The sequence below is a fragment of the Actinia tenebrosa genome, unplaced genomic scaffold (genome assembly GCF_029948245.1).
Source record: "Actinia tenebrosa isolate PJP-AT-01 unplaced genomic scaffold, QUT_ActTen_1.0 PGA_scaffold0__85_contigs__length_37466705, whole genome shotgun sequence".
NCBI classification, from domain to species: domain Eukaryota; kingdom Metazoa; phylum Cnidaria; class Anthozoa; order Actiniaria; family Actiniidae; genus Actinia; species Actinia tenebrosa.
In genome coordinates, this window is record NW_028292569.1 from 28916655 (window position 1) to 28941522 (window position 24868).

At 36.7% G+C, this 24868-nt stretch overlaps 2 protein-coding genes, 1 long non-coding RNA gene and 1 pseudogene across 6 annotated transcripts in view; 1 reads left to right on the top strand and 3 right to left on the bottom strand.

Annotated features, from left to right (window-relative positions):
- The window catches only part of LOC116291035 (uncharacterized), a 29887-nt pseudogene extending 11509 nt beyond the window's left edge, over window positions 1–18378 (bottom strand). Inside the window, exons 1-20 of the transcript XR_016119048.1 lie at window positions 18289–18378; window positions 16696–16767; window positions 16021–16269; window positions 15157–15238; window positions 14519–14567; window positions 14061–14142; window positions 13353–13421; window positions 13068–13169; window positions 12799–12879; window positions 12449–12502; window positions 11930–12077; window positions 11148–11429; window positions 10197–10328; window positions 9768–9937; window positions 9057–9194; window positions 3885–3951; window positions 1279–1378; window positions 772–879; window positions 583–661; window positions 53–142 (exon numbers count right to left, since the gene is read on the bottom strand). The product of XR_016119048.1 is annotated as an uncharacterized LOC116291035 (transcript). The remainder of the gene's footprint in view (window positions 1–52; window positions 143–582; window positions 662–771; window positions 880–1278; window positions 1379–3884; window positions 3952–9056; window positions 9195–9767; window positions 9938–10196; window positions 10329–11147; window positions 11430–11929; window positions 12078–12448; window positions 12503–12798; window positions 12880–13067; window positions 13170–13352; window positions 13422–14060; window positions 14143–14518; window positions 14568–15156; window positions 15239–16020; window positions 16270–16695; window positions 16768–18288) is intronic.
- Window positions 4012–4776, top strand: LOC148914021 (uncharacterized). 2 transcript variants are annotated; one of them, XR_016121569.1, is made up of 2 exons: window positions 4012–4302; window positions 4582–4776. It is a non-coding gene; the product is annotated as an uncharacterized LOC148914021 (long non-coding RNA). The 2 variants fall into 2 exon arrangements; XR_016121570.1 differs by having other exon boundaries at window positions 4503–4721.
- Window positions 5957–8832, bottom strand: LOC148914022 (uncharacterized). 2 transcript variants are annotated; one of them, XM_089039207.1, is made up of 4 exons: window positions 8533–8832; window positions 8139–8332; window positions 7847–8010; window positions 5957–7655 (listed from the first exon to the last, which is right to left on the bottom strand). In XM_089039207.1, exons 1-4 carry the CDS (start codon window positions 8546–8548, stop codon window positions 6473–6475), a joined length of 1557 nt encoding a protein of 518 aa, XP_088895333.1. In that variant the 5' UTR covers window positions 8549–8832; the 3' UTR covers window positions 5957–6472. The 2 variants fall into 2 exon arrangements, with proteins under 2 accessions (XP_088895333.1, XP_088895329.1); XM_089039203.1 differs by having other exon boundaries at window positions 8139–8832.
- Window positions 18379–19862: 1484 nt separating the features above from the next.
- On the bottom strand, window positions 19863–24420 carry LOC148914023 (disintegrin and metalloproteinase domain-containing protein 22-like). Its single transcript, XM_089025973.1, has 7 exons — window positions 24366–24420; window positions 24081–24166; window positions 23089–23153; window positions 22827–22893; window positions 22346–22431; window positions 20037–20094; window positions 19863–19907 (listed from the first exon to the last, which is right to left on the bottom strand). The coding sequence occupies exons 1-7, from the start codon at window positions 24418–24420 to the stop codon at window positions 19863–19865; spliced, it is 462 nt and encodes a 153-aa protein (XP_088882099.1).
- Between the last annotated feature and the right edge of the window lie 448 nt (window positions 24421–24868).

Consider the following 24868-nt stretch of genomic DNA (forward strand, 5'->3'; position numbering starts at 1 on the left):
TCTTATATTTCATTCTTAGTGTAGGATTGATTTACATTTTTCGAATACTTACTCCTTGCCCATTACACTCTTGGCCATTAACCGTCTGGCAAGGTTTAATGTTCAGCTCTGCAAACGACTTGCACTCGTAGTTGCTACACATCTACAAAATAAAATGATACTTAGTGACGAAAAAAAAGTCTAAAAGTCTCTTAGAGGTAGAGAGCCGCATGCTTTACTTGGCCTATCCATTGACTTACTAGCAACCTTCTGATATAGACCCCTCGACAAAACAGCTCAATTTGGTGGACAAAATAAAATAATTTCAATCTAAAGAGAATTGGAAACCTATTGTTATGTCCTTCAAATTGAGCTGCATTCCGACGTGCTTCAGGGGGTCTATTGCTGGTTTTCGATCATTCCCAAAAGACAAAAGACACGGCGGCCATGTTGGATGATATAACAAAAGAGACTAATGACGAGTCTTTTGTTGAATTCATCCAACATGGCGGCCGTGAAAACCATCAATACAGGATTTTCTTGTCCTTATATTTTTATTACGAGCTATTTTTAGAAGACTAAATGTTTGCGAATCATTTGTACCTTTTGGTCGCCGCACTTCGTTCCATCGTTGACCATACCAAGACCAAGGAAGTCAGAGTTAGTTTTAAGTACAGCCGCACTGGAAAAATCACAGTCACGCGTAAAGCTTACTCTTGACAATAGATGGTACAATAGGATTTTTTATGTACTTGCGTGACAAAATAGAGTAACGCCAGTGCTTTGTAGTACCTGCATTGAGTAGAGGCATCAAGCGTGAACTTTTGGTACGTTTTTCCGTAGTCTTCTACAGGGCTGTTTCTGCTTGACAAACACTGTATCTGACCACAGTGAACATTGCTTGAAGAAAAATGGTAAGATTTTTTTCAGTAAAGTTTACCAGCGAATAAATGGCTGGTACTAAAAAGGAACATCTTTGATTTCATGAAAAGACTCGAAACTTCATCAACGGATGGTGTAGTTTTACTGCACTCGCCTCTCACCACTCGGGCCTTAGATTCGATTCCTGGACTTGGCATCACAGGTGAGTAGAGTTTGTTAGGTCTCTCCCTTGATTCAAGGGTTTTCTCCGGGTTCTCCAGTTTTCCTCCCTCTGCAAAACCTAACATGCTAAATTCTAATTGCATCAGGAAGTAGCCATCCCCTGATTTTGGTTAGCTCAGAGGTTGTTTCGGAGTATCGGTAAAATTAGAATATATTTTTTGACTTACGCATGCTGACTGAATGTCTATTACTCACCTCGTCGCACAGGAAGAGTTAGATACTGGATCACAAGTGCCGAAGCCTTTAGCTTCCGTGTTGAGTTTATCATAGCATCCTTGATTAGCATTGTTACTGTCTTGAAATTGAATGGAATATATTCACGATACATTGACGAAACATGGGGGTATTACGGGGTCATTTTGGAAGGATTTACAAATATTTTATTTCATGGGTAGATTTCCTTAATGTGACTAAGCGGAAGGTCCATTGATCGAATTAGGAACAACCTAAGTGAAGTGTCCTCATTAAATATTAATATATATATATTTAGGCACTGCCTAAAAGCGAAGCTCCCGATACTGAAGCCACAGGGAGAACAATTTGAATGAAACTGAAAGGTAAAAATATGAGAAAAAAATCTTCAATCATTTTTTATTCGAGATGAAGATAATTTGTCCCATAATAAAAACCATGCATTGAAATTGAATAAAAATGCACTACATTGTTTTTTTTTTTGCGCGAGTATACCCTCTCACTTCGGAATTTTGTACACAACTCATAACTTGTTCCTGTGTTGTGTACACGGACGTACGTACAAAAAAAATCAACTCGATGGTTTACCATTTTTTCTTAAGTATGGTGCTCCGCTATTGAAGATGAAAATTAATAGAGGAGCCTCCGCGAGCGGAGCACCATACTTACGAAAAAATGGTTATCCATCGAGTTGATTTTTCATGGCTTGGCTGACGTCACTTCCGTCCGTCCGTCCGTCCGTGTACACAACAGAGGAATCCCGCTTGATGTCAAACCAAAACTACTCACAAATGCGGCTCTCAAATGCACAGAAAAAAATCACTTTAGGACTAGTTATAGACCAAAAACAATTTAAAAAAAAGTTTCATGTAGTCAAAGATGAATCAAGAAGTGTTCTTCAAGAATTCAGGTGTGTGTTTTTTAGCAAACAATCGTATATATATATATATATATATATTTTTTTTTTTGACAAGCTGATTTTTCTCGACGAATCGACAAATCAAAGACTTTCTCTCAAAACTTTTTATATTTCTATAGATAAGCTTAATTTATTTTAATGCTGGATGAAATATAACACGAAGAGCATATTACAACAAATATTCGTCCTTTATTTAGCTTTGTAAATCTTTAACAATTCGGTTGTTTTTAACCAACTATCGTATGTTTTTCGCTCAAGAAAAATGCGGCTTTGTTCGCCTCTTGTCGCGGGTCTCATCGGCAAAACAAAGAAGACTTTCATTCAATAATTTTATTTCTTTCTACAGATAAGTTAATTATTGAAAAAAATATAAATTTACACCAAATATTCAACTGTTTATTAAGCTGTTCGAGCAAGTATGATTCTAAAAATGAGCTTGAATTTGTGTTGTTGAGAGATGTTATTGTATAGACCTAGACTTTCACTTTATAAAAAAGGTAAAAAAATATTCAAAAACATTTACAAACGCCAATTTACTGACAAGAAATTCATCATTTTGTATTTTGCATTGCCTTTTGCATTATCTTCTATTTTGTCTCAGTTGTTCTTGTCAACTGTTTAAATGAATGTAAACTTCGTCTCGTTCTGTAAAAGACGTAATTAAGTAAGCTTATTTTCTGCTCACCTTAACCAGTTTTCAAGTCTGTTTTTTAGTCTTCATTTGTTCTAAATCTCCAGATTTTCGATTTCAATGAAAGACATCCGAGGTAAATTTCACTAAACTTGATATTGTATTGGATTATCTGTAGTTATCTTTCGTTTTTTTAAGTAAAAGAGATTGAAAGCCTAAAACTGTCGGCCTTGGAAAACTTTGTCGAAGAATCTTCAAAGAACAAAACTAGCCCCTGGGGATGGTAGTGAGTTGTGTACAAAATTCCTAAGTGAGAGAGTATACTCCGCAAAAAAACAACAACAAACAAACAAAAAACAAACAAAACAAAACAAAAAAAACAAAAACAAAAAAGAAACAAACAAACAAAACAAAAAACAAAAAACAAAAAACAAAAAACAAAAAACAAAAAACAAAAAACAAAAAACAGAAAACAGAAAACAGAAAACAGAAAACAGAAAACAGAAAACAGAAAACAGAAAACAGAAAACAGAAAACAGAAAACAGAAAACAGAAAACAGAAAACAGAAAACAGAAAACAGAAAACAGAAAACAAAAAACAAAAAACAAAACAAAAAACAAAAAAAAACAAAACAAAAAAAAACAAAAAAAAAACAAAACAAAACAAAACAAACAAACAAACAAACAAAAAAAACAACAACAACAACAGCAACAATCAAAGAATGTAGTGCATTTCGATTCGATTTCACTGCATGGTTTTTATCATGGGACAAATTATCTTCATCTCGAATAAAAAATAATTGAAGATATTTTCCCCGATCTTATTTTTACCTTTCAGTTTCATTCAAATTGTTCTCCCTGTGACTTTCGTATCGGGAGCTCCGCTTTTAGGCAGTGCCTAAATATATATATTTTCATTGCTCCCTAAGTACAGTACCGCTTTTGTGAGGTTAGGTTTAGTGCTATTGTTTGGATGACCAATCTATTGTTTTTTAATCCAATCATGTAACTTGTTCCGAGCGATACGGGCTGGCTCTCATGCTTGGGGTTTCTACTTACCAGGTCCCCATAGATCTCTACACTGAGTGTCTCTAGTCTCTGCGCATTTTCCCGAGAAGCAATAAGACTAAAAAATTAAAACACACTATTAGTACTTTGTTAAATTTAGTGATGAGAAAATAGGCCCTTTGCAGCTAGTGGTCACGTGCTTGGATACCGCTTAGCAACACAAAACTGGAGAGCAAGCCTTCCAGTAAACAAAAGTTGTAATAGGTCAAGCACGCGTGGTTTTATACGATAGTTTCATCGTTCAAAACGCTTAATCCTTTTGCCCTATCTACAAACACAGTAAGATAATCTTAAATTCTCTCCTTTGGACTCGATTTTTGGTTCGAAGTAACGATATTCTTCGCGTTATCGCGAAAAAATTGTCACCGCCGGCCCGCTCGACGGCTGAAAAACATGGCGACTTCGCAAGGTATGTACTTCAAAACTCTCCTTTTTTTTGGTTTCTTTTCAATTATTGGACTTCTAAAATCTCTAAAATAACAGTTTAGATTGTGAATGGTGATCGATTGTAATTGGACGGCATTTTAATGGACGATTTGTTTATTTTTTGTGAGAGTGATTCCACGTCTAAAGTCAAGACTAACCCATGTTTACATATATTCGCTGTAGATGTTAGAACTCCCGACGAGCCATCACATACCAAGAAAAATTCTTCGTACTGATATTTTTATATTTATTTTTGTTTTAGATGAAGTAGAAACTCAAGACATCTCTATCTTTCCTTCCCTCACCTTCGATGATGTAGGGAGCTACGCTATAGAGAAGTCTGGCTGCACAAGCACTTCGAAAGCGTACAAATTTATGGCGGAACCAGGCTATTTACATGACGTTAAAAGTACTTGATAGCCAAAATGTTTTTTCTATTTCATTATGATATGAATGGCAGACAATTCACACTAATTTTTCCAATTTTTTAGTGATATATACCGACCAGTGCGTGAGAGTTAAATGCAAGTGTTACCGCTCAATGAGGAAGTCTGAACCACCGCACATTTTAGAGGTGTCAGTCCAGAACAACAATTTGACATTGCTGTCTGGGCTGTGCTCATGTGTAGCCGGGGCAGGTGGATACTGCCATCATGTGATCGGGCTTCTTTACTATTTAGCCCTTCTTAAGCAACTGGGACATCGGACATTGCCTGATGAGCTAACATGTACCAGCATGAAGCAGCGTTGGAGCATACCTAGAGGATCCAAAATCGCACAAAAAGAAATACAAGACGTGCTAGTGAAAAAACCCCAACTTGGCGCTTCGTACAGTAGATATATCAAGAGTAATTTGTATTCCCCATCTACCCAGTATCCTACCCTCACAAAAGAGCACTTTAACGGCTTCCAACCACCTTATCCTCTCTTTACAACCATTCTGCCCAATCAAGATCAACTTGGCAATATCCCATTTGTACAGAGCAAGTTTGGAAATGTCCCAAAAGGCTGTGTCCTGTCATATCAACAAAAGATGTCAACTGACTACATCATAAATGATTTTACTTGCACTTCTTTCCCAGAGCTTCCCCTCTCAAGTGCAGAGGACAGATTTAATAACAATGTGTCAATCTGTCTTGACAGTCGTCAACAATCTATATTTGGAACATTGTCTGTGACAACAGAGTCATCACTGAGAGTGCAGCAGCAAACAGTCACTCAAAGTCAGAGTGATGTATGGCACCTGCTCAGAAAAAAAAGGGTAACAGCAAGCAAATTTGGCATTGTCGCTCGCCGGGTGTCACATTTTGACACCCTTGTCAATCAGCTAAACCCCACCAGATTTGTACAAACTGCAGCAATGAGAAGAGGCATTGAACTTGAACCACATGCTGCCATGGTCTATGCTAGCAATGCAAAGGGTGGAAGAGTAAACCTCTTCCCATCTGGGCTGATTGTCCACCCAAAGTGCCCATGGCTAGGTTGTAGCCCAGACAGGAAAGTTTATGACCTTGATGCCGTAAATAATGGTCAGAATCCCTTTGGCTTGTTAGAAATAAAGGTCGTTAAAGAGGGGGAAACATCATTTGACAATGTGAGGTATCTCACCAAGGACCAGAACACTAACCAGTACAAACTGAAAACAACAGACATTTATTATTACCAGATCCAGTGCCAGCTTGGACTCACAGGATTAGAATGGTGTGATTTTTTCAGTTACATTGACGAAAATTTGTTTGTTTGCTCTAGAATTAATTTTGATTCAGTGTTTTTCCAGCAAGCAAAGGACAAAGTTGATAGTTTTTTCTTCAATTACTATTTACATTAATACACTAAGATTTTTGTTGTTGTTCTCAAACCATGGCCAGATTTCTTATGATAACAAATATTATATTATTTTTATTAATGACAAATCAATTCATAATCTTAATTTATTTTTTATTATATTTATATCATATTAGTATTATATTTATTTGTGCTATTTAGATTTTGTGTTTGTTCATTAGTTTTTTTTTTTGAGTTTTCATTTACAAACAAATTGAAATAGTTACAAAAAGCAATCCAAGACACATGATAAACCAACCTGCATTAAAGATTATCTAATGGGTTATGTAAGCCACATTAATCATACATTCACCAACTTCTTACAGACACTATGCCTCATTATTACCATTGGATAAAATAAGTGGGCCTTGAAAATTTGTAAGGAGGCAGGCTACAGTATATAACTGATTGACTGAACCTAAAGTGGACAATGGCACATCTGAATCAAAAAAGTGGTACTCTTTGACTCTTCTTATTGCCCTCTCGACATGAATTCTAAGACTTGCTAGTGTCTTTGTTTTTTGAACATCTGCGGCAGAGAATTGTTCCTGACTTTCAAGAAACGGAGGAATATTTAACTCTACCCGCTTCTCCCTAAGTAAATCTTCAATGTCAAACCCTTTGTCTGCCATGACTGAATCACCAGGTTCTAACAAATCTAGAATGCCGCTGCACCTTGTGATTTCCTTATCACTAATCCCCCCTGTGTAAAGGCTAGAAACGAAGCTAATAGCTCCATTAGGGGTAATGCCTATCAAACCCTTGAGTGTAGTATTACTCTTATAACTAGAATAAAGCTGCGACTGAAGTAGTAGGGAGGTAGGTGTTTGAACAAAAATCTCTGTACAATCTAAAATGACACGTGTGCTTGCATAAAGCTTTTTAAAACCTTCTGGCATAAACCTATCAACATCTTGCCTTGAAGGCCAGATCACTTGACTACCAAGAAGAAAATACAAAAAATTAGTCCATGTGATCAATTTCCTGCAAACTGACGATTTATGTATTCGGAACCTATGAGCTAAATCCTGTCCGAATAGACCTAGTTTGAGGCGTACACAAAACATAAACAATTCATCCACAAGAAGCATATTTCTTGAGTCTGGTCTACTTTCTCTTTCTCCAGAGGCATAACAATATGTCATTTGTGCAGCACATGGCTGCAAAAACTTAAAAAAGAACTGAATATGTAAATAGGATGGGAAACCTGTATAAAATCTTATGATCTCATTGTCTGTGCCAAATCTCTCAAGCCCAAATTTATTAAGTGCTAATTGTTCTGCAGCTTGCCTCTTAATGTCCTCAATTTCTTTTGCAGCTTCAACTTTAACCCTTTTTATTTCAGTGAGGGCAGCTGCAGTTTCATTTCTACTTTGTTCAAGTTGCTTTTGTGCATCTTGGAACTGTGCTCTGAGTGACTGGACTTGTGCTTGTAGGTCATCCATGCTGAAGGTTGTAGAAGTGCTGGGACTATTATCTTCATTGTCATCACTTTCATCTGTCTGAGTGTCTCTGTAAAAAGGTTTTGAAATTATGATGACACTCAGTTCACACTCAGTTCACACTAAATAAAAAATTATAAAAGACTAAATTATTAAAATTATAAAATTATTTTGGTTTAAACCAAAATAAACATCAAGTACAATTCCATCAGTCAAGTCTAAATGAAATGTATTGAAGTAGAAATATGTGATATTCATTACCTATCTACTTGTCGAATTATCTTTCTTCTTGCTTTGGATTTGGTTGACCAGTCAAAGATTGATGGTACAGCTTCTCTTTTTAGCAACTGACGTCCAGAATCAGTGGGAGGATTGTAATCTTCCTCAGTGAAGTGTTTTGAGCACACTCTGGTACTTTTGTTAACCTATTATAAATCAAATGTCCTTTTAATAACAATGTAACTGTATTCAACTATTTTTATCTTCATTACAGTTTTTTAAAGATCCACAGGCAATTCGTATTGTGCATTGATATTGTTAGATTCCTATATACCTTGAAGTGTGGGCCCACATCTCTTCGTATCTTCACCAGCCATTCCTTTTTCAATTGCTCATCCCTTGCACGGCCTGGTAAGCGGTGAAACTTTAAATCAGGATGATATCGAGAATCTCCGTTACACAAGGGAACACAACAATGGTACGAAGAATTTTTCTTGGTATGTGATGGCTCGTCGGGAGTTCTAACATCTACAGCGAATATATGTAAACATGGGTTAGTCTTGACTTTAGACGTGGAATCACTCTCACAAAAAATAAACAAATCGTCCATTAAAATGCCGTCCAATTACAATCGATCACCATTCACAATCTAAACTGTTATTTTAGAGATTTTAGAAGTCCAATAATTGAAAAGAAACCAAAAAAAAGGAGAGTTTTGAAGTACATACCTTGCGAAGTCGCCATGTTTTTCAGCCGTCGAGCGGGCCGGCGGTGACAATTTTTTCGCGATAACGCGAAGAATATCGTTACTTCGAACCAAAAATCGAGTCCAAAGGAGAGAATTTAAGATTATCTTACTGTGTTTGTAGATAGGGCAAAAGGATTAAGCGTTTTGAACGATGAAACTATCGTATAAAACCACGCGTGCTTGACCTATTACAACTTTTGTTTACTGGAAGGCTTGCTCTCCAGTTTTGTGTTGCTAAGCGGTATCCAAGCACGTGACCACTAGCTGCAAAGGGCCTATTATCAGGCCATCTCCTTATTTCAGCACATCTCGTTGAAGAGTTCGGATGGGGTTTAACAGTGAACTGACATTTGGTCTAAAAAGTGGTAGTTTTAACTGACAACCGGGTACCCCAATTCGCACACCCCCTTATAAGAGAATGTTTTCAAAAATGTGCGATTTCATTTCCAAAAAAACATTACTTAATTGATTCAATGATTAGTTATAAAATCGAGCGGCTCTTACATTCGAAGTTACACTGTTGCCACTTTCACTGTATTTCGTCCATCTTTTCCCATCCTGACTGTATTCCAGGAAATAACCAGTAACCCAATCGTTCCTGGTTCTCCGACCTTGGGTACCTATTTTGTTAATAGTTTGAACCTATTCCAGGAAGAAAAAAATAGTTAAATTAAATAACCTTACTGTACCACCCAAAAAGTTCAGCTCCGACACAAATGAACAGGCAATGTCGATAGACCTCTTTAGGTTGGGGTGTAATGTTTTCCCATTTCATACCACGTGTCTTTCTCTTGCAAATAAGATTTTTTGTTTGAGTTGTATCCATATTCATTTGTATTCTCATGGGCAACCGTTAAACAAAGAAAAAGTGACACGGGGATTGAAATGGGGGAAAAATTTCGCCCAAGTGAAAGAGGTCTGTTATCAAATGCATGTGTGTACTATATGGACCACAATCGCAAGCCCCACTCCGCCAAACAGGGTATGGTTTTCAGCGATTCTACTCTGAAACAGGGTATATAAAATTGCGCTCGCTCTGGGACAGGGTATATGAAATCACGCTCTCTCCTCTCTGGAATAGGGTGTTTATATTCGCAATACCGGAACAGGGTATGGTTTTCAGCGATTTTACTCTGCAACAGGGTCAGGGTTCAGTGGGCTCAGCGGCACATCCCTACTCTAAACGGGCCGTAAGCACAGGGAGCCATGATTTACCTTTCCCAAGTCAATCTGAAGATATTCTGTGTTCTTTGTTTGGGCAGCGCACCAATATTTGTCATTGTATAGTCGACCGAAATGTGGCGAATCACTCCCACGCGAAGACGAAGCTGTTATCTGATCATCAGGGATTTCTTGAGTTGACAAACCAAGCGGCATTATGCAATCTATAAGAGACAAAAATGCTCGAGCTAACTCTTACTGAATGGAAGGATATATATGAATACGAAAACGTTAATAACAGCCATTCCAGTTACGAAAATTGGATTGAATTATAGACAATTGCCTCGTGTTGTTGTCGGCCATTTTTCTTACCAATTTCGTATTTGCAAACCAAAATATTTCAGCTGTTTCTGTCAATTATTCCTTTGAGGTTAAGGTGGATTATGGTGTAAAACAGATTAAGGGTATGTCAAGGGTACTCACCTGGTTTCATGAAAAACAGCTCCAATCTCGTTTTATCGCAGCCGCCATATATCAGTAGCTGGCGGTTGTTACCCGGCGAACCGCCCTTTGGATGGACACATTTACCTGACTTTACATGCTTGAGTGAGTGTTCTGGGGAAACAAAATTTTTTATTTGCAGCGTCAGGTAGTAGCTAAGACGACACGATTGAAAAACGTCTGTGCATGCTCTGAATCCGTATGCAAATTAGTCAAAACATAAGTAAATTTGACTTTCAAACATGCCTGATAATTTGGACTTCACAAAATGACAAAACTTAGTGTCCATGCTTGAAACTTTTAAGACTAATTCTTTCATATTGTGTTTGTTAATACAGTATCTTGGTCTGACAAAAGTATACTCTCGAACTTTTTTGTATACTTGGAGAAAACAAACATTTATTTTCACACTCAAACTCTTCAAAAAGAAAACGTGCTGAAGTGCACGCATGCGCAAACGTTTTCCCTTGTGTCAGCTAAGAGGGGGAAGCTAGACGACTTTGCTACTTTTTTGGCATCGAGAATAGACATTTCGAAAGGTTAACCAAACTTAGAAAATTAGCCTTCACTGGTGTGATTTTAACTAAGTACGTATTACAGCAAGCGCAAATGACTCTTTCTCGAGTGAAATTGCATACCCTGTTTATGACAAGAAGCTCGAAAAACCATACCCTGTTCAGCGGATCATCCCCGTATAGTCCATATATGGGAATACCCCCCCCCCCAACCCCCCCCGGGCGAAGCACCTTAAAAGGTTTGTGTTTCTATGTGGGAAATTACATCTGATTCATATTATAGTATGCATAACACTCAAAATAGGTGGAAACAGAGACTGAGACTTAAAATCTATCGAAAGTTACCAAAATATGGGAACCCCTTCCTCTTCGCAGTCCCTAGGAGTGAGATTTTTCTTAACCTTTAGATGTTACTTACTTGGCGTTCTGATGAATTTGGACCCTTCGTCTGTACAGGAGCTACTTATCACCAGTCTTACACCGTTGCTCGTTCCTCCATTTTCTGGGCACACTCTTCTTCCACTGCTGTGATGCCAAAGGACTCCATTTGCGTCTAATCTGAAGTCCATGTACTTTTCCTTACATATTCTTCCCGACTTAAAGACAATTTTGCTCTTTTCATGTGGAATCAGCGTTTCATTTTTCGGTACAACGCAGTGGTCGGTGTATGGCTTGATTGGAGTAGGGGTAGTTGGATTGACTGCAGACCGTGGAAAAAGCATTCAAAAGCATGAAGAAAAAAAGAACGAGAAGGACAAGAAGAACAAGACGTTGGTGATAATTATGAAAAAGAAAAAAAGATGATGATGGTGATGATGGTGATGAAGATGATGAACAAGTAAAACTAGAAGATTATGATGGAGAAGAAAAAGAAAGAGGGGATGATGATGATGAAGAAAAAGAAAAAAGAAAGGCAAAAGCAGAATAATAACGGGATGACGATAATTATGAGGAAGAAAAAGAAGAAGAAGAAGAAGAAGAAGAAGAAGAAGAAGAAGAAGAAGATGATGATGATGAAGAAAAAGAACGCTAACCAAAAGAAAATGCATGAAGCGTTGTTGTTTTGCGCATCGTAATGCAATGCGCAATGACGGTTCACAGTATGATACAGAATGCATACTGACTCTCCGGAGACTTCCTTCCATCATGTTATGATATACTATAACAAGTCGCCTCTTTATAACATCTATGTGTTTTTACCTTCATTAGCGTTACATCCATAGAGCTAAGCTCGCATGCAAATCCACCGATACCAGTACTGCGGGTTTATTCGAACATAACGAGCCTCTATGCGTGGAGACAAGCTTCTCGTCACGACACTGTTTCTATTTGAGTTACCTACAAACAACTGAAGAAAACGTTGATAACAATATTGATTTATTATTAAAACTAAATGCTTTTTGAGTGTCTGGCTATCAGGCGGCCTCCGTTACAGTCATTCTAATAGTCCCCTTAACAGTTCCCAGCGCCATCTTGAAAGACAACCGTACTTGTGCTTCGAAGCGAGACGAACGGTGATCTTGCAATGATAGAGACCTTTTTTAACAACTTGGGCAATAATTCACATGCCTCTATCATTGCTAGGTCACCGCCGCTCTCGCTTCAATGCACAGATACGGTGACCTTTCAAGATGGCGCAGGGAACTGTGTAGGACACTATTGATACCATAAGCTTTTTGAAAGTCTTATCTTTTTGTGCAAGGCGTATATTATACTAACCTTTTGGGTTTGATTACATGGTGTTCCATTTTGAATGTAGTTGTTGGCGGGGCACTGAAATGCAAAATCAGGGATTTAGTTTTAGTACTGATGTAGCAAAATTTTGTATGCTTTAAATACCCATTGGCAGAAAAACAAAGTATTAATAAGTATTATTTATTACAATTTCCACGACGAATAATATTTTTCATTTTAATAGTTAAATTCAAAGCATAAAAAAGCTCTTGTGCGATTGATCTTTCAGGATCCTTTTTATTACATAGGCCTTATACACTACGCATTCTGGTCTCAGTAGCATCGTTACAAACAAACACCAACTTTTGATCAGCAATATAGGCATGCGTACTCACATCTCTGGCATTTCCTGGACAGTACTCGGGTACATCACAGTCTGTTTCGGCAGGTCTACAAAGAGTTCCTTGTCTTTTGTACTTTATAAACATTTAAAATAACGAAAGGTTAACATGAAATAGATTACGCAATGCACAGGGCCGACACATTTCACGTGCTATATCCTCTTATTTACCACTTTACCACCCGGAAAAAATTGCTTGACTTTAAAAGTAGTTATTGTTTATATGGGGGGGGGGGGGGGGGGGGGGGGGATATGGTGCATTACCTGGCAATCCTTGCAGCAAAAATGATGTATGTCACTGCAAACAGCCGAGGGCTTCAGTTTACATGCATGTGGCTGACAGCAGGGATCTTTAATTTTGCACATCTGAAATGATGAAAATATGATATATTATTTTATTCGTTTCTTCCTGAGCCAAATAAAAGCACTTTAGGTCCACTGTAGCAACTGTGATATTTTCAATTTCGTTTGTCATGAAAACATTTTAAGTATGAGAAGTACATGAGAAAAACCTCTTAATTATTGTAAAAAAAACCTCTTATTTGATACCTCTGGAGTTCCACAATCACACTCTTCATCCCCTTCTTGTATTCCATTACCGCACTGAGGGCGCAGCACCTTGAAAAATAAGAACAAATCCTGGTATCATCAGCAGTCTCACTATTGCGCATGTGCATATGCAAGAGGCCACTGGTGAGCATAATTAGTCAGTTCTGTTTTAATGTTGCAGGCTGTTTGGACGTCGTTTCTTGCTCCTCTACCAAAACTACCTGAGTAAAAAAGCCGTCTTTTAATTGGCCTAGCAGTTCCGACGTTTATTACTAATTCCAGGCTATCTTGCCCTTATTTCCATTCAAAGGTTAGTGAGAGATTTGAAATAGCATTATTTAGAATTTTAATTAATATTTTATAGGTTCGTCAAAATATTATCTTTAATATATCTGAGTAGTGTCTTTGAATAGACCGGTTTCGCATTCGATGCATATCGCTGTTTTTGAAGACCACAGACTCATCTGCACAGCCTTAGCCTCGAGGGTTCATAAGTCATTCAGCTATTCACAGATACCATTAAAAGTCCGTGGAATTTCAAAACATTGGAATTGTTTAAGCTGCACATTCTTTGCATTACAGTTGACTTTTGCAAATAAATTGCTCTTAAGAGAGGCTAAGCCGGGCAGATGAGTCTTTAGTCTTCAAACACAGCAGTATTTACCGAATGAGAAAAGGGACTATTCCTTGCCAATGACTGTAACTTACCATTGGTTTGTTATACAGACATTGGTCATTGATTCGTTTCATAGATTCCAGACTACAATTGGAAAAACCAGGAACGCGGGTCCTGTAAACAAATGTTTGATAAAAATCAGTTTAAAAAATAGATGATGTTGTTAAATGATGTTGTTGATGGCGATAAAAGTCTCGAATTTGTTATACAATGTACGTCTTTATTTATTGGGAAAACTCTAAGATTTTTTGACATGTTTGTAGCCGAATAGACCTCTTTACTTTGGATGTAATATTTTTCCCATTTCAGACCACGTGTCATCCCATTAAGAATAATATTCTTTGTTTGAGTTGTATTCATGTATCCTTTTATCTGCAATCATTAAACAAAGAAATGATACTGTAGGGAATGACACATGGTCTGAAATGGAAAAAAACATAAAGTAAAGAATTGCTATTGTGGTTTTATATTCGTATTTTATAATACTTACTTATGTCCACCCATGAAGCATCCTTTTGGTGTTAGGCATTTGCAATATTCTAAGGTATAAGAATTTAACTTCAAAATCAATAATTGCATAGATGAAGTTCCAAAGTACAATTCACGATATTTAGAAAAATTCTGAGAATTATTATTTTCATTTTATGAATTGAACTTTTTACAATGAGGACACTCGAACCGTGAGAACAATTTTGCCACTTTTTGAAAATGCGTACTTTTAATCTTCCCTTGAGTCAATGGACAACTTCGACGGCCATCTTGGATCGCAAAGTATTATGGGGCGTATAGAGGCAAATAAAGTTTTGTTACAGTAAGTCGATTGATAATAACAGCTCACCACAAGAGAATACAACGAAAGGTGATTTAAGACGGCACATCGATTACCTTCACCCATAAAAGAAAGACAAACACACGAAACTCTGTATATTTTCCGTCATGTTGGTTTTGTTTTGCCCCCTGATGGTCGTCGTATCATCGAAGTAGTCCATTGATTGGAAATAAGGTTTATTTTGATCACTTGGTGTATTTGAACTCAATTCTTCATTTTGGAGAATTTGAACTGATGAATAACCTGGAAAATAGGTGTTTACATCCTGTAGGACTTAGATTTAGCTTAACTTAACAAACCTGAATCATGACCGTATCCGAAGTTGTGACCCATTTCATGAGCCAGAGTGACGTATGGCCCAATAACGCTTCCAAAAGACCACTGGAGTAATTTGAATAAAAAACGACAAAGTTACAAAAGAAAGAACTTGATTCAAAATATGTTACACTAGGCAGTCTAATTAAAGGACCCGAACCTATTCAGACGTTTAATGCATAATGCATTTTTTTATTCTTATACAACGCACGTATTTCAAAAGACGTTGTCATCGCCAAAGATGATATGCAATAGGCGAAACACAATAAAAGATAGGTCATTACAAGATCCAAGAATAGCTGGAATGACTTGTGTTTTTGTTTCTTATTCTCGTCAAGAACATGGACCTTAGTGTTGAGACTGATTCTGTCGTCTGTCGTCTGTAGTCGACGACATTATTTCCGTCTCGGAATAACGTATCCCCTATCGCCTTTGGCGATGACAACGTATTTTGAAAAAGCTTCATATTCAGGATATCAGTTAAGGACACAGAACTGTGGTCATGGTTCGATCCACGGACTTCCCGCCATCTACTAGAGTTGTTGGTTGGTTCATTATGCTTCGAAGGTTTTTACATTTTTTCCTTCATTTCCAAAAATCAGCTTTTAACTAAATTCCAATTCTATCTTGAAATGAGGGCCACAGCTTTGACAGCTACTGACTATGTGAAGTGCTAGCCTCGTCAGCATTAATGAAATTCAATATGGCGGCTCTTCCAGCAATAACTTCGTTAAGACGGTTTGCTAAATGACGGTTTGAAGGAAAACGCCTGACGTCGAACTGCAGTTTGAGGTTTCAGTACCTAGCAAGAACGTCTTGCTAAAGGCCATATATATATAGATACTTACTTTGTTAATAGCAGATGATAATCTCTTACACATTGTTCCGACATATGCCATTCCAATAACTCTACCCCATCCATGATTACTAAGAAATTGCCCATTGTCATGAGGTATTTTACCAATTAGCTCTTTTTGTCGATAAGCTTGAAACGTTCCTAATTCTGCACCGCCAGATGTTCGACGTTCAATGCGATCACCATTGGTCCAAATTTCGATGGCTGTCATGACAATCCTGACATTGATGCGTTGGTAAATCTGCAACAGAAACATCCCAAGCAAACTATAAAACTGCCCGGCGTTCTCGGTGTTTTATGTGAGTAGGCCGGTTATTCGTTAGTTTCTCCTGTGCTTCAAGGTCTTTCTCCGGGTTCTACGGTTTTTCGCCCTACTCAAAAAACAATTTCTAGATTCGAATTCGATCTTTCGGGTTTCACCTAGTTGGAGCTTACCTCTGTTGTGATTGTCCCACGCCGTGAAACAACAGGAAAGCTTAATAGATTTAGATTTAGATTTTTGCTTGCAACTTTGTACCGCTTTAACTTAAATATATTTCCAGACAACTGATAATGTTGATGCGTTTGACCAATACAAACCCCTTGTAGTATATTATCCATGCGGTTCTAATTTGGAACTTTCCGGCGGAATTGCTTTTAGGATTCTATAAATTGTAGGTTTACTCACTGCGTCAACTGCGTTGCAAAGAGTGAGAACTTTATCAATCACGGTTTTTGTGTCGTTTTGATACCCTTGATACTAAAATCACGAAAAAAGAAAACATTAATGATATGATATCATTTTCTTCACCGATGCTATCATTTTCCACCTTCACTATCATCATCATCAACATCGACGTCGTCGTTCTCATTATCATTGTCGTTCTCATCATCATCATCATCTCATCATCATCACTGTCGTTCTCATTATCATCAGCATCAGCATCACCATTGCCATCATCGTCATGATTATCACCATCACCACTATTATCATCATCATCATCATCATCATCATTATTATCATTATAACTATTATCATTATCCTCATCATTAAATTATCATTCAGACTTCTGGGTACGAAAGTTAAGTTTAAATCAACAAAAGGGATTGTAACTTCACCGTCATGTTAAGAGAAGACTAAAAGCTCGCGGAGCACCATACTTAAGAAAAAATGGTAAACCATAGAGGTGATTTTTCATGGCTTGGCTGACGTCACATCCGTCCGTCCGTCCGTCCGTCCGTCCGTCCGTCCGTACATACGTACGTCCGTGTACACAACACAGGGATCCCGCTTGATGTCAAAGCAAAACTATTCACAAATGCGGCTCTCAAATGCACAGAAAACAATCGATTTAGGACAAATTATAGACCAAAAACAAGAAGAAAAAAAAAAAAAAACTTTCATTGAGTAATTTTATATTCTTCTACAGATAATTTATTTAATTATTGAATGAAATATAAATTTACACCAAATATTCAACTGTTTATTAAGCTGTTCGAGCAAGTATGATTATAAAAATTAGCTTAAATTTGTGATGTTAAGAGATGTTATTTTATAGACCTAGACTTTCAGTTTTAAAAAAGCTAAAAAATGTTCAAAAACATTTACAAACGCCAATTTACTGACAAGAAATTCATCATTTTGTATTTTGCATTGCCTTTTGCATTATCTTCTATTTTGTCTCAGTTGTTCTTGTCAAGTTTAACTGAATGTAAACTTCGTCTCGTTCTGTAAAAGACGTAATTAAAGTAAGCTTATTTTCTGCTCACCTTAACCAGTTTTCAAGTCTGATTTTTGGTCTTGATTTGCCCTAAATCTCCAGATTTTCGATTTCAATGAAAGACATCCGAGGTAAATTTCACTAAACTTAACATTGTATTGGATTATCTGTAGTTATTTTTCATTTTTTTAAGTAAAAGAGATTGAAAGCCTAAAACTGTCGGCCTTGGAGAACTTTGTCGAAGAATCTTCAAAGAACAAAACTAGCCCCTGGGGATGGTGGTGAGTTGTGTACAAAATTCCCTATGTGGGATAGTATACTCGCGCAAAACTCGCACACAGAAAACAATGTAGTGCATTTCGATTCGATTACACTGCATGGGTTTTATTATGGGAGAAATTATCTTCATCTCGAATAAAAAATAATTGACGATTTTTTCCCCGATCTTATTTTTACCTTTCAGTTTCATTCAAATTGTTCTCCCGGTGACTTCCGTATCGGGAGCTCCGCTTTTAGGCAGTGCCTAAATATATGTTATCTTTATAGCACTTGGTACTTACGATTTCATTGTCCACGACAAAAAGAACCTCGTTGTATCGTGTCTCGTCAGTTGTAAGGTAAGACCGATATTTCTCCTCAATATCCACAACTGAGTGTCTTAACTTTATTTAAAATACAGAAAAACGGAATAAGTATTATACGTAATCAAGAAATCATATCAATTATCTTGAATTTTAAAGAAAAATCATATACTTCTAGATTTGCGATGAAGTTTCGTGTGAGCTGTCAGAGAATGTTCTTTCTTTAGTTTGCACAAAACTGGAAAATATGAATTTTGTTGACTTACGCGTTTGATTGTTGCGCTAAGTTTAGATTCGTCGTCGGATCCTTTATGGAAATGGTCTTCAGAATGCGTCCCTATAAGAAAAGACCACTGAAATAAGAGCTAAAAACAGATCGAGCTAACAGAACACCAGAGAATATTCTCTCGCTGAACACAATAAACCCATGAACCAGTACTAATTAGTTAGTGCTATAATATTATTGAAAAACAAAATAACCAAATATTATCATTAAAATATAAATCGTAAAAACTTACCACAGTTCTTTGCTGCATCAAACTCTTTGTCGTTATTTGCAAGATAGAGCTTGTGTGCTCCGGTAGCCTGGAATAGAATAAATAATCAATATAGGTCATTGCCCTAATCCACTGTTTTCCAATTTCAGTCCACGTATCACTCCCTTTAATATTATTTCTTTGTTTAACGGTTGTACGGTTGTAAATGTTTGCTGTGATGAGTGGAGTTATAAAGGAATTGGGGATTGGCAGAACACTCGAGAAGTCTCCTAACACTTCTCTCGTGTTCTGCCAACCCCCACGTTCTTTATAACTGCACACAGCACGCGCGTGCGTTTTTTATTTCCTCAATTTCAAAGGTTTTCATTTTTCCACTACAAAAATTTAAGCTTTCAAAATAAAGATAATATATAAAGTTTGAAAGACGGAGAAAAAACTAGCCGAGAGGGCTGATCCATAGAACTGTAATTTAAATTTTTCGGCAAATAGGCCAATGTCGAATAAACATGAAAGGAAATACATACAGTATGAATGGCCGTGTTGTATACGATATATACACCTCTTTCAGGAATCGTTGTCGCACCAAAAGCCTCAAGCGACAAGCCAAGACCGCAGACAACGCCAGTACTTTTAGCTGTAATTAGTTCATTCATGGTGCATTTTCATTTATTGACTTCACAAATTGCTCCAAGCAAGGCTGCTTGAGATGATAATTAGTGTAGAGCTATAGCCACTTGCAGGAATAAATCAATTTTAATTAAAAGTACCGACGTTCTCTGCGGCCTTGGCTTGTTACTTGAGGCTCTTGGTGCGACGACGATCTTCGAAATAGGTGTATACTGGAGGCGTAGCCGAGAGTTTGTATATCGCATTGATTGATGGTTTTCACGGCGGCTATGTTGGAGGAACTTAACAAAAGAATTGTCAATGAATTCTTTTGTTATATCCTCCAACATGGCCGCCGTGTCTTTTGTTATCTAATTCTCTTGGGAATGGTTGAAAACCATCAATACAACACGGACACGAATATCGTATATTGCTTAACAAACGTCTAGGTTAGTTCCTTTGTGTTTCACTAACGTTTTCAAGATAAACGTGAGTCTGCCCAAGAAGAAAAGTTAAAGTTATGCAAATGAAAATGATTCTGTATCAAAATTATAAAACTCTTCACGGTCATGATTTATATTGTTTTTTCCTCATGAATTATTAATTTCTTTGTTATCATTTTACCTTCTGGTTGTCATGAGGTTCGATATGAAAAGTGTCCTTTCCATCATCAATGATTCCTCTGCAAATTAAAAAAGAAAAAACACTTAGAATATATTTTTGAAGTAGAGAAATTAAACGAAGTTAAATGTAACCGTCCCGTTTCTTACGAGGGTAGCAATAACAGCCAGTGGTTAACAAACCTGTGGACCAGTTGATTTTTGAAGAGTAAGGAAAATCGGACGGAACCCGAAGAAACCCATAGAAGCACAGGAGAGAACCAACACTGAAACAACTCTACCGGCTCACATACGAATTCGAAACTGAACTCGGCTGAACTCAAACTCCGGTTGCATTGGTAAGAGGCGAGCACTCTCACCGCTAAGCCATCCGTGTTTCCCACCTTTTGATTTGGAAAGTATTTTGTTTCAAAAACCTACAAGGAAATAATCCTTGAGAGCGTATGTCTGTAACGGTCGAGAAACCCAAGACAATTGCGAAAAAACAAAGTTGATTTTATTTCACCAAAAGGACCTTTATAGATAGGTATTTCAGAAAACACGATCAAAAAGTCCAAACGCAATTTTGTTTTTGTGAAATTTCCGAAAGTTTGAAAAATAAATTAAATTATCGATTTTTCCTAATTAATATGAACGAATCGAAAGCCAACTTCAATAAGCACTAGACGGTGTGGGAAGTAACCAATTGAAACCATATTTCGCATGAAGCTAACTTAACATTGTATCTTTAATATGTACTATTTGTTTTTTGTATCAACTATTATATTTTCACTGATATTTAGCCTCACAAAACCCTCTTTATTTTGTGATCAATTGACGATCAAATTTTAGACGAAATTTAGACACCAATATCTCTCTTGCTACCTAACAAATCAAAAAGTGATCTACATCACATTAAAGAACATCCCTTCTAGTGTCTTTAGGCCAAATCGGAGTTTCTATAAATAAAACGCCAACCCGCGAACGAATTTTATTTAGAGGCGGTAAAAATGCCGAAATGCGACTATCTAACTCTTAAGCTCTTTATTAATTCAAAGTTTCAACCAGTTTTTACTAGTTTCAGGCTTCACAGCTTGATACTAAGGACTCTTTTCCCAGAGGAGAGTGGTCAAGGCGCGTGGAGCATTGTGGGTTAAAAGTTATATTAATTGTTAAACTTGGAATGTTAAAAGTCATGAGCGAGAGTCTTGGACTTCAAGTTGCAAAGAAGCCAGAAAGAGCAAAAGCTTCATATCTAACTACTGATTGATGCATTCAGTAAGGGATATTATTACAAATTTAGCTGTACAGACACTAAATTTGTGTTACCTAACCAGAACCAAGCAATACTGAATATTGCAAACTGTTGCATACATGAGTGTATTAACCCTCTAACCTTAGGCTATGTACCAGGGAGTTGTTGGGGGACTCTGATATGTAAAAGGGCGGGTATGTTCGTCGGACATTTTTAAAAAAGACCTCTAAAACGTACCAGAGTCCTGTCCAGTTGGGCGTGGCAACTGATGACTTTTATCCCTGAAAGGTACCTATTTCTACAGAAAATAAATATTCTGAGTCATACAACTGCCAATTCTGACTATCATTATATAATCCAGGTATCTGATTGCCTCAAAAGTCCCCTACTGACTGTCTGGGTAGTCCTTTTAGATTTGTGACACCCTAAGAAATACTAAATTGAAGATCTGGAACGCTGAAAGGTGTAGCGAGCATCTGAGGAACGCTTAAAATTGTATGCTTGTGCCATGAAATTAAATGATTATTAGCGTTAAGGCGAATCTTGAGGTTTTGAAATTTCTCTAAAATGATAATTAACTTTGCGGTAGTTTATTCCATGGTCTGTTCTGTTCAGAAATATATCGAGTGTTCTTTTAACACGATGCATCAAATTTACCACAAATATGAAAGAGAGTTACGAAGACATGAATTGTATAAAGCCCTAGCTAACGGTAAGTAGGTCAAGGTTGTGTCTTATTCTGAGCATAGTTAATATTATTTTAGAGGGAGATGACTATAGCTATGGTCATTGAGCGAGTCAGTTTGATAATGAATCGGCCACTGATATGCAATACACCCCAACTTTTACGGGAAAAAATCTCAAGTAAACATAACTATATTTGTTTCGGGATTTAATATGTATACATCGACATAAAAATTACAAGATTTAAAGCATGAAATGTTGAATAAAATAGTTGATAAAAAAAACAAATAGTACATATTAAAGCTACAATGTTAAGTTAGCTTCATGCAAAATATGGTTTCAATTGGTTAGACTACTTCCCACGCCGTCTAGTGCTTTAAAAATTATTTGCTCACCTAAGGCCATTACAGGTGTTTAAAACGACAGTAGAATCAGGGACGCCATGAATAGATCCTTGGTAGTGACAGTTATCCGGTGAGACCTATAGAATATCAAGAAAATTTTCAAGAAATCAACGGCATTTGATTAGCTGTTTAATATAAGGTTTAGGAAGGAAACGAGGAGACTAAATATATCTGCAATTCTATCAATTTCAAAAACGACTCATAAATAATTCATACGATTTTGAGTACAATTAAAGCAGGGGTGAAGCAATTTCTCGGTCATACGGGGAGACAATGTATCATTTTCCACCTATACTTTTTGGGCCCCTCATTTGCTACGCCATTGAATTGAAAGCTCATACTACGTCATGACGTGCATGGACGAAGAATATGACCATCATCAAGTGATGATGTCGGTTCTAATCTGATAAATGCTGTGTTTTCAAGACCTGTTCTAAGCAATTTTTCATAGTTATCTATGAATATCACTTACCGCGTGAAGTACCTCGGAGTTGTCAGCCAGAAACCTACGAACCGTCACCGTTTTTGGAGCCAATTCACTAAAATGAATCGAGAAACATTTTGTATTGCATATTGTATTGCATATTTGTAACACGTATATTAAATAGAATATATGAATGCATGCTCCACCTAGACTATCATCATCATTATAAAACTAAACCTACAAGATTTTCCGATCATTTACACGAAATATTGCCCATCTAATCAGACAAAAAATCGTCGTCTCAACTCACTTGTTACGTTTAGTGTCTAGAACCCAATTGTTAACGTTGAAACTTGCCGAAGCTTCATGATCACCCTGGAAACAAACACATAGACAGCTAAAATGTTAGTACGGCAAAAATTAATGAATGGCAAATATGGCGATTTCGAGCGGAGTGAGGGGGGTACTAAAAATGGTGAAGACCATTTATGAGTAGACCTCTTTAGCTTGGGCGTAATGTTTTATCATTTTAGACCACGTGTCATTCTCTTGAGAATAACCTTGCATCGAAGAATGGACTGAAGGAGAAAGAACAGGCTTGCATGGAAAAACTCGATTATGATAAAAAAATTTTTTTTTTATTAAGAAAAGTAACTCTAGAACAGGAGTTAATAATATAAACTAACTCTAATAATTTACTTTTTATTTTAATATATTAAAAGTAATTAATTTGTTTCGTTTAGAAATTCCCTTAATTAACCAAGCATTAAGCTTGCCGACTAAATCGAAACAAAGGAGCTAGCAAAGGAAAACATTTTGTTGAAAAAAAGAATCATTGGATTAGGAAACGGTCTTTTATCTTCTCTCTTTTTTTCTGTCCTTGTAGTTTTCTCTCTTTCTTCTTCTTTTACTTTGAATTCTTGAGTAATGTTTGTCACCGATATTAAAACATATTTGTATATCTACAAGGCTGAAATAACTTTGAGAAGTATAATAGTATTGTAATGGTAATAGAGAAACTTTAAACATATATGTAGTATATTCTTTAGTAATTGTAAAATAAAGAATAAAGGACAAAAAGAAAACGAACTTTAAAAACTTGATATTAAGAATGAAGAATTTCAGTGTTAGCGTTAATGGTTTTAAGACAAGCATAACATAAGATTGAGAAAAAAGGAAGTGGAGAAAATAAAGGATGTTGTATTCGGACGTATTTGGGTGTGTATGTTTTAGAGTAGTCAGTGAGCTGTAACTCCTTTCGTCCTTATCATTAAGTATATTATATCCTAAAGAGCTGCTTACTTCGATAGCTGTTTTTAGATCTCTTTTGCTACGATGACGATCCAAACGCTTAGGATAAGTAATTCGTAGTTCTTTGTGTCTTATTGCTATCAAAGGCCAGAAAAAAAGACCAATTAAAATACTGATATAAATAAATGACTCTCTTAATTGTTTTTTATGGAGTTTTTGACTCTAGAATTATTAGTGCCTCGTGTTTATAACATTTTGTGGACTTCCAGGAGGTATACTAGGGAGGTGAGAGTTTTAGAAAAAGGGCGTGTGAGTTAGGTTAATGTAACAGGTTACCTTGAATCTCCACAAACGACAAGAAAGGAAGGAAGGCGAGGAAAGGAGACCTCATCTTCATCGATCTGAAAATTTTAGTAAAAGTTTTACAAAGTGACTCATTTTAACAAACGTTTAGTAGCGTTAAAGCAAGAGCGTGCTAACATAGCTAGCTTACCTTCTTTCTGGTTACTGTTTGGGTATGCTGTATGAGGCGTACAGCGTTATAACAGCCCTTTTTATAAGCCTTTTCAAAACAATTTAAATGGAGTATCAATTTTGTTTACTTTTGCGTCTTTTAAAGAAAATAAGGTATTCATTAGGACTATGCTATTTTAACCTTGTTTCTAGGGATATGTTAGTGTAGCCTAAGGATCCTTAATGTTCGTTTTGTTGGACTCAAACAATGTAGCAATCGCGATAGAAAAAACCCCAACATTTTCATGTCACTTAAAGTGAAAACTTTCATTGAAATGTAAAAAATCCGCTGGAAAAGAATGTTGAGTTTCAAAATCGCTATACTT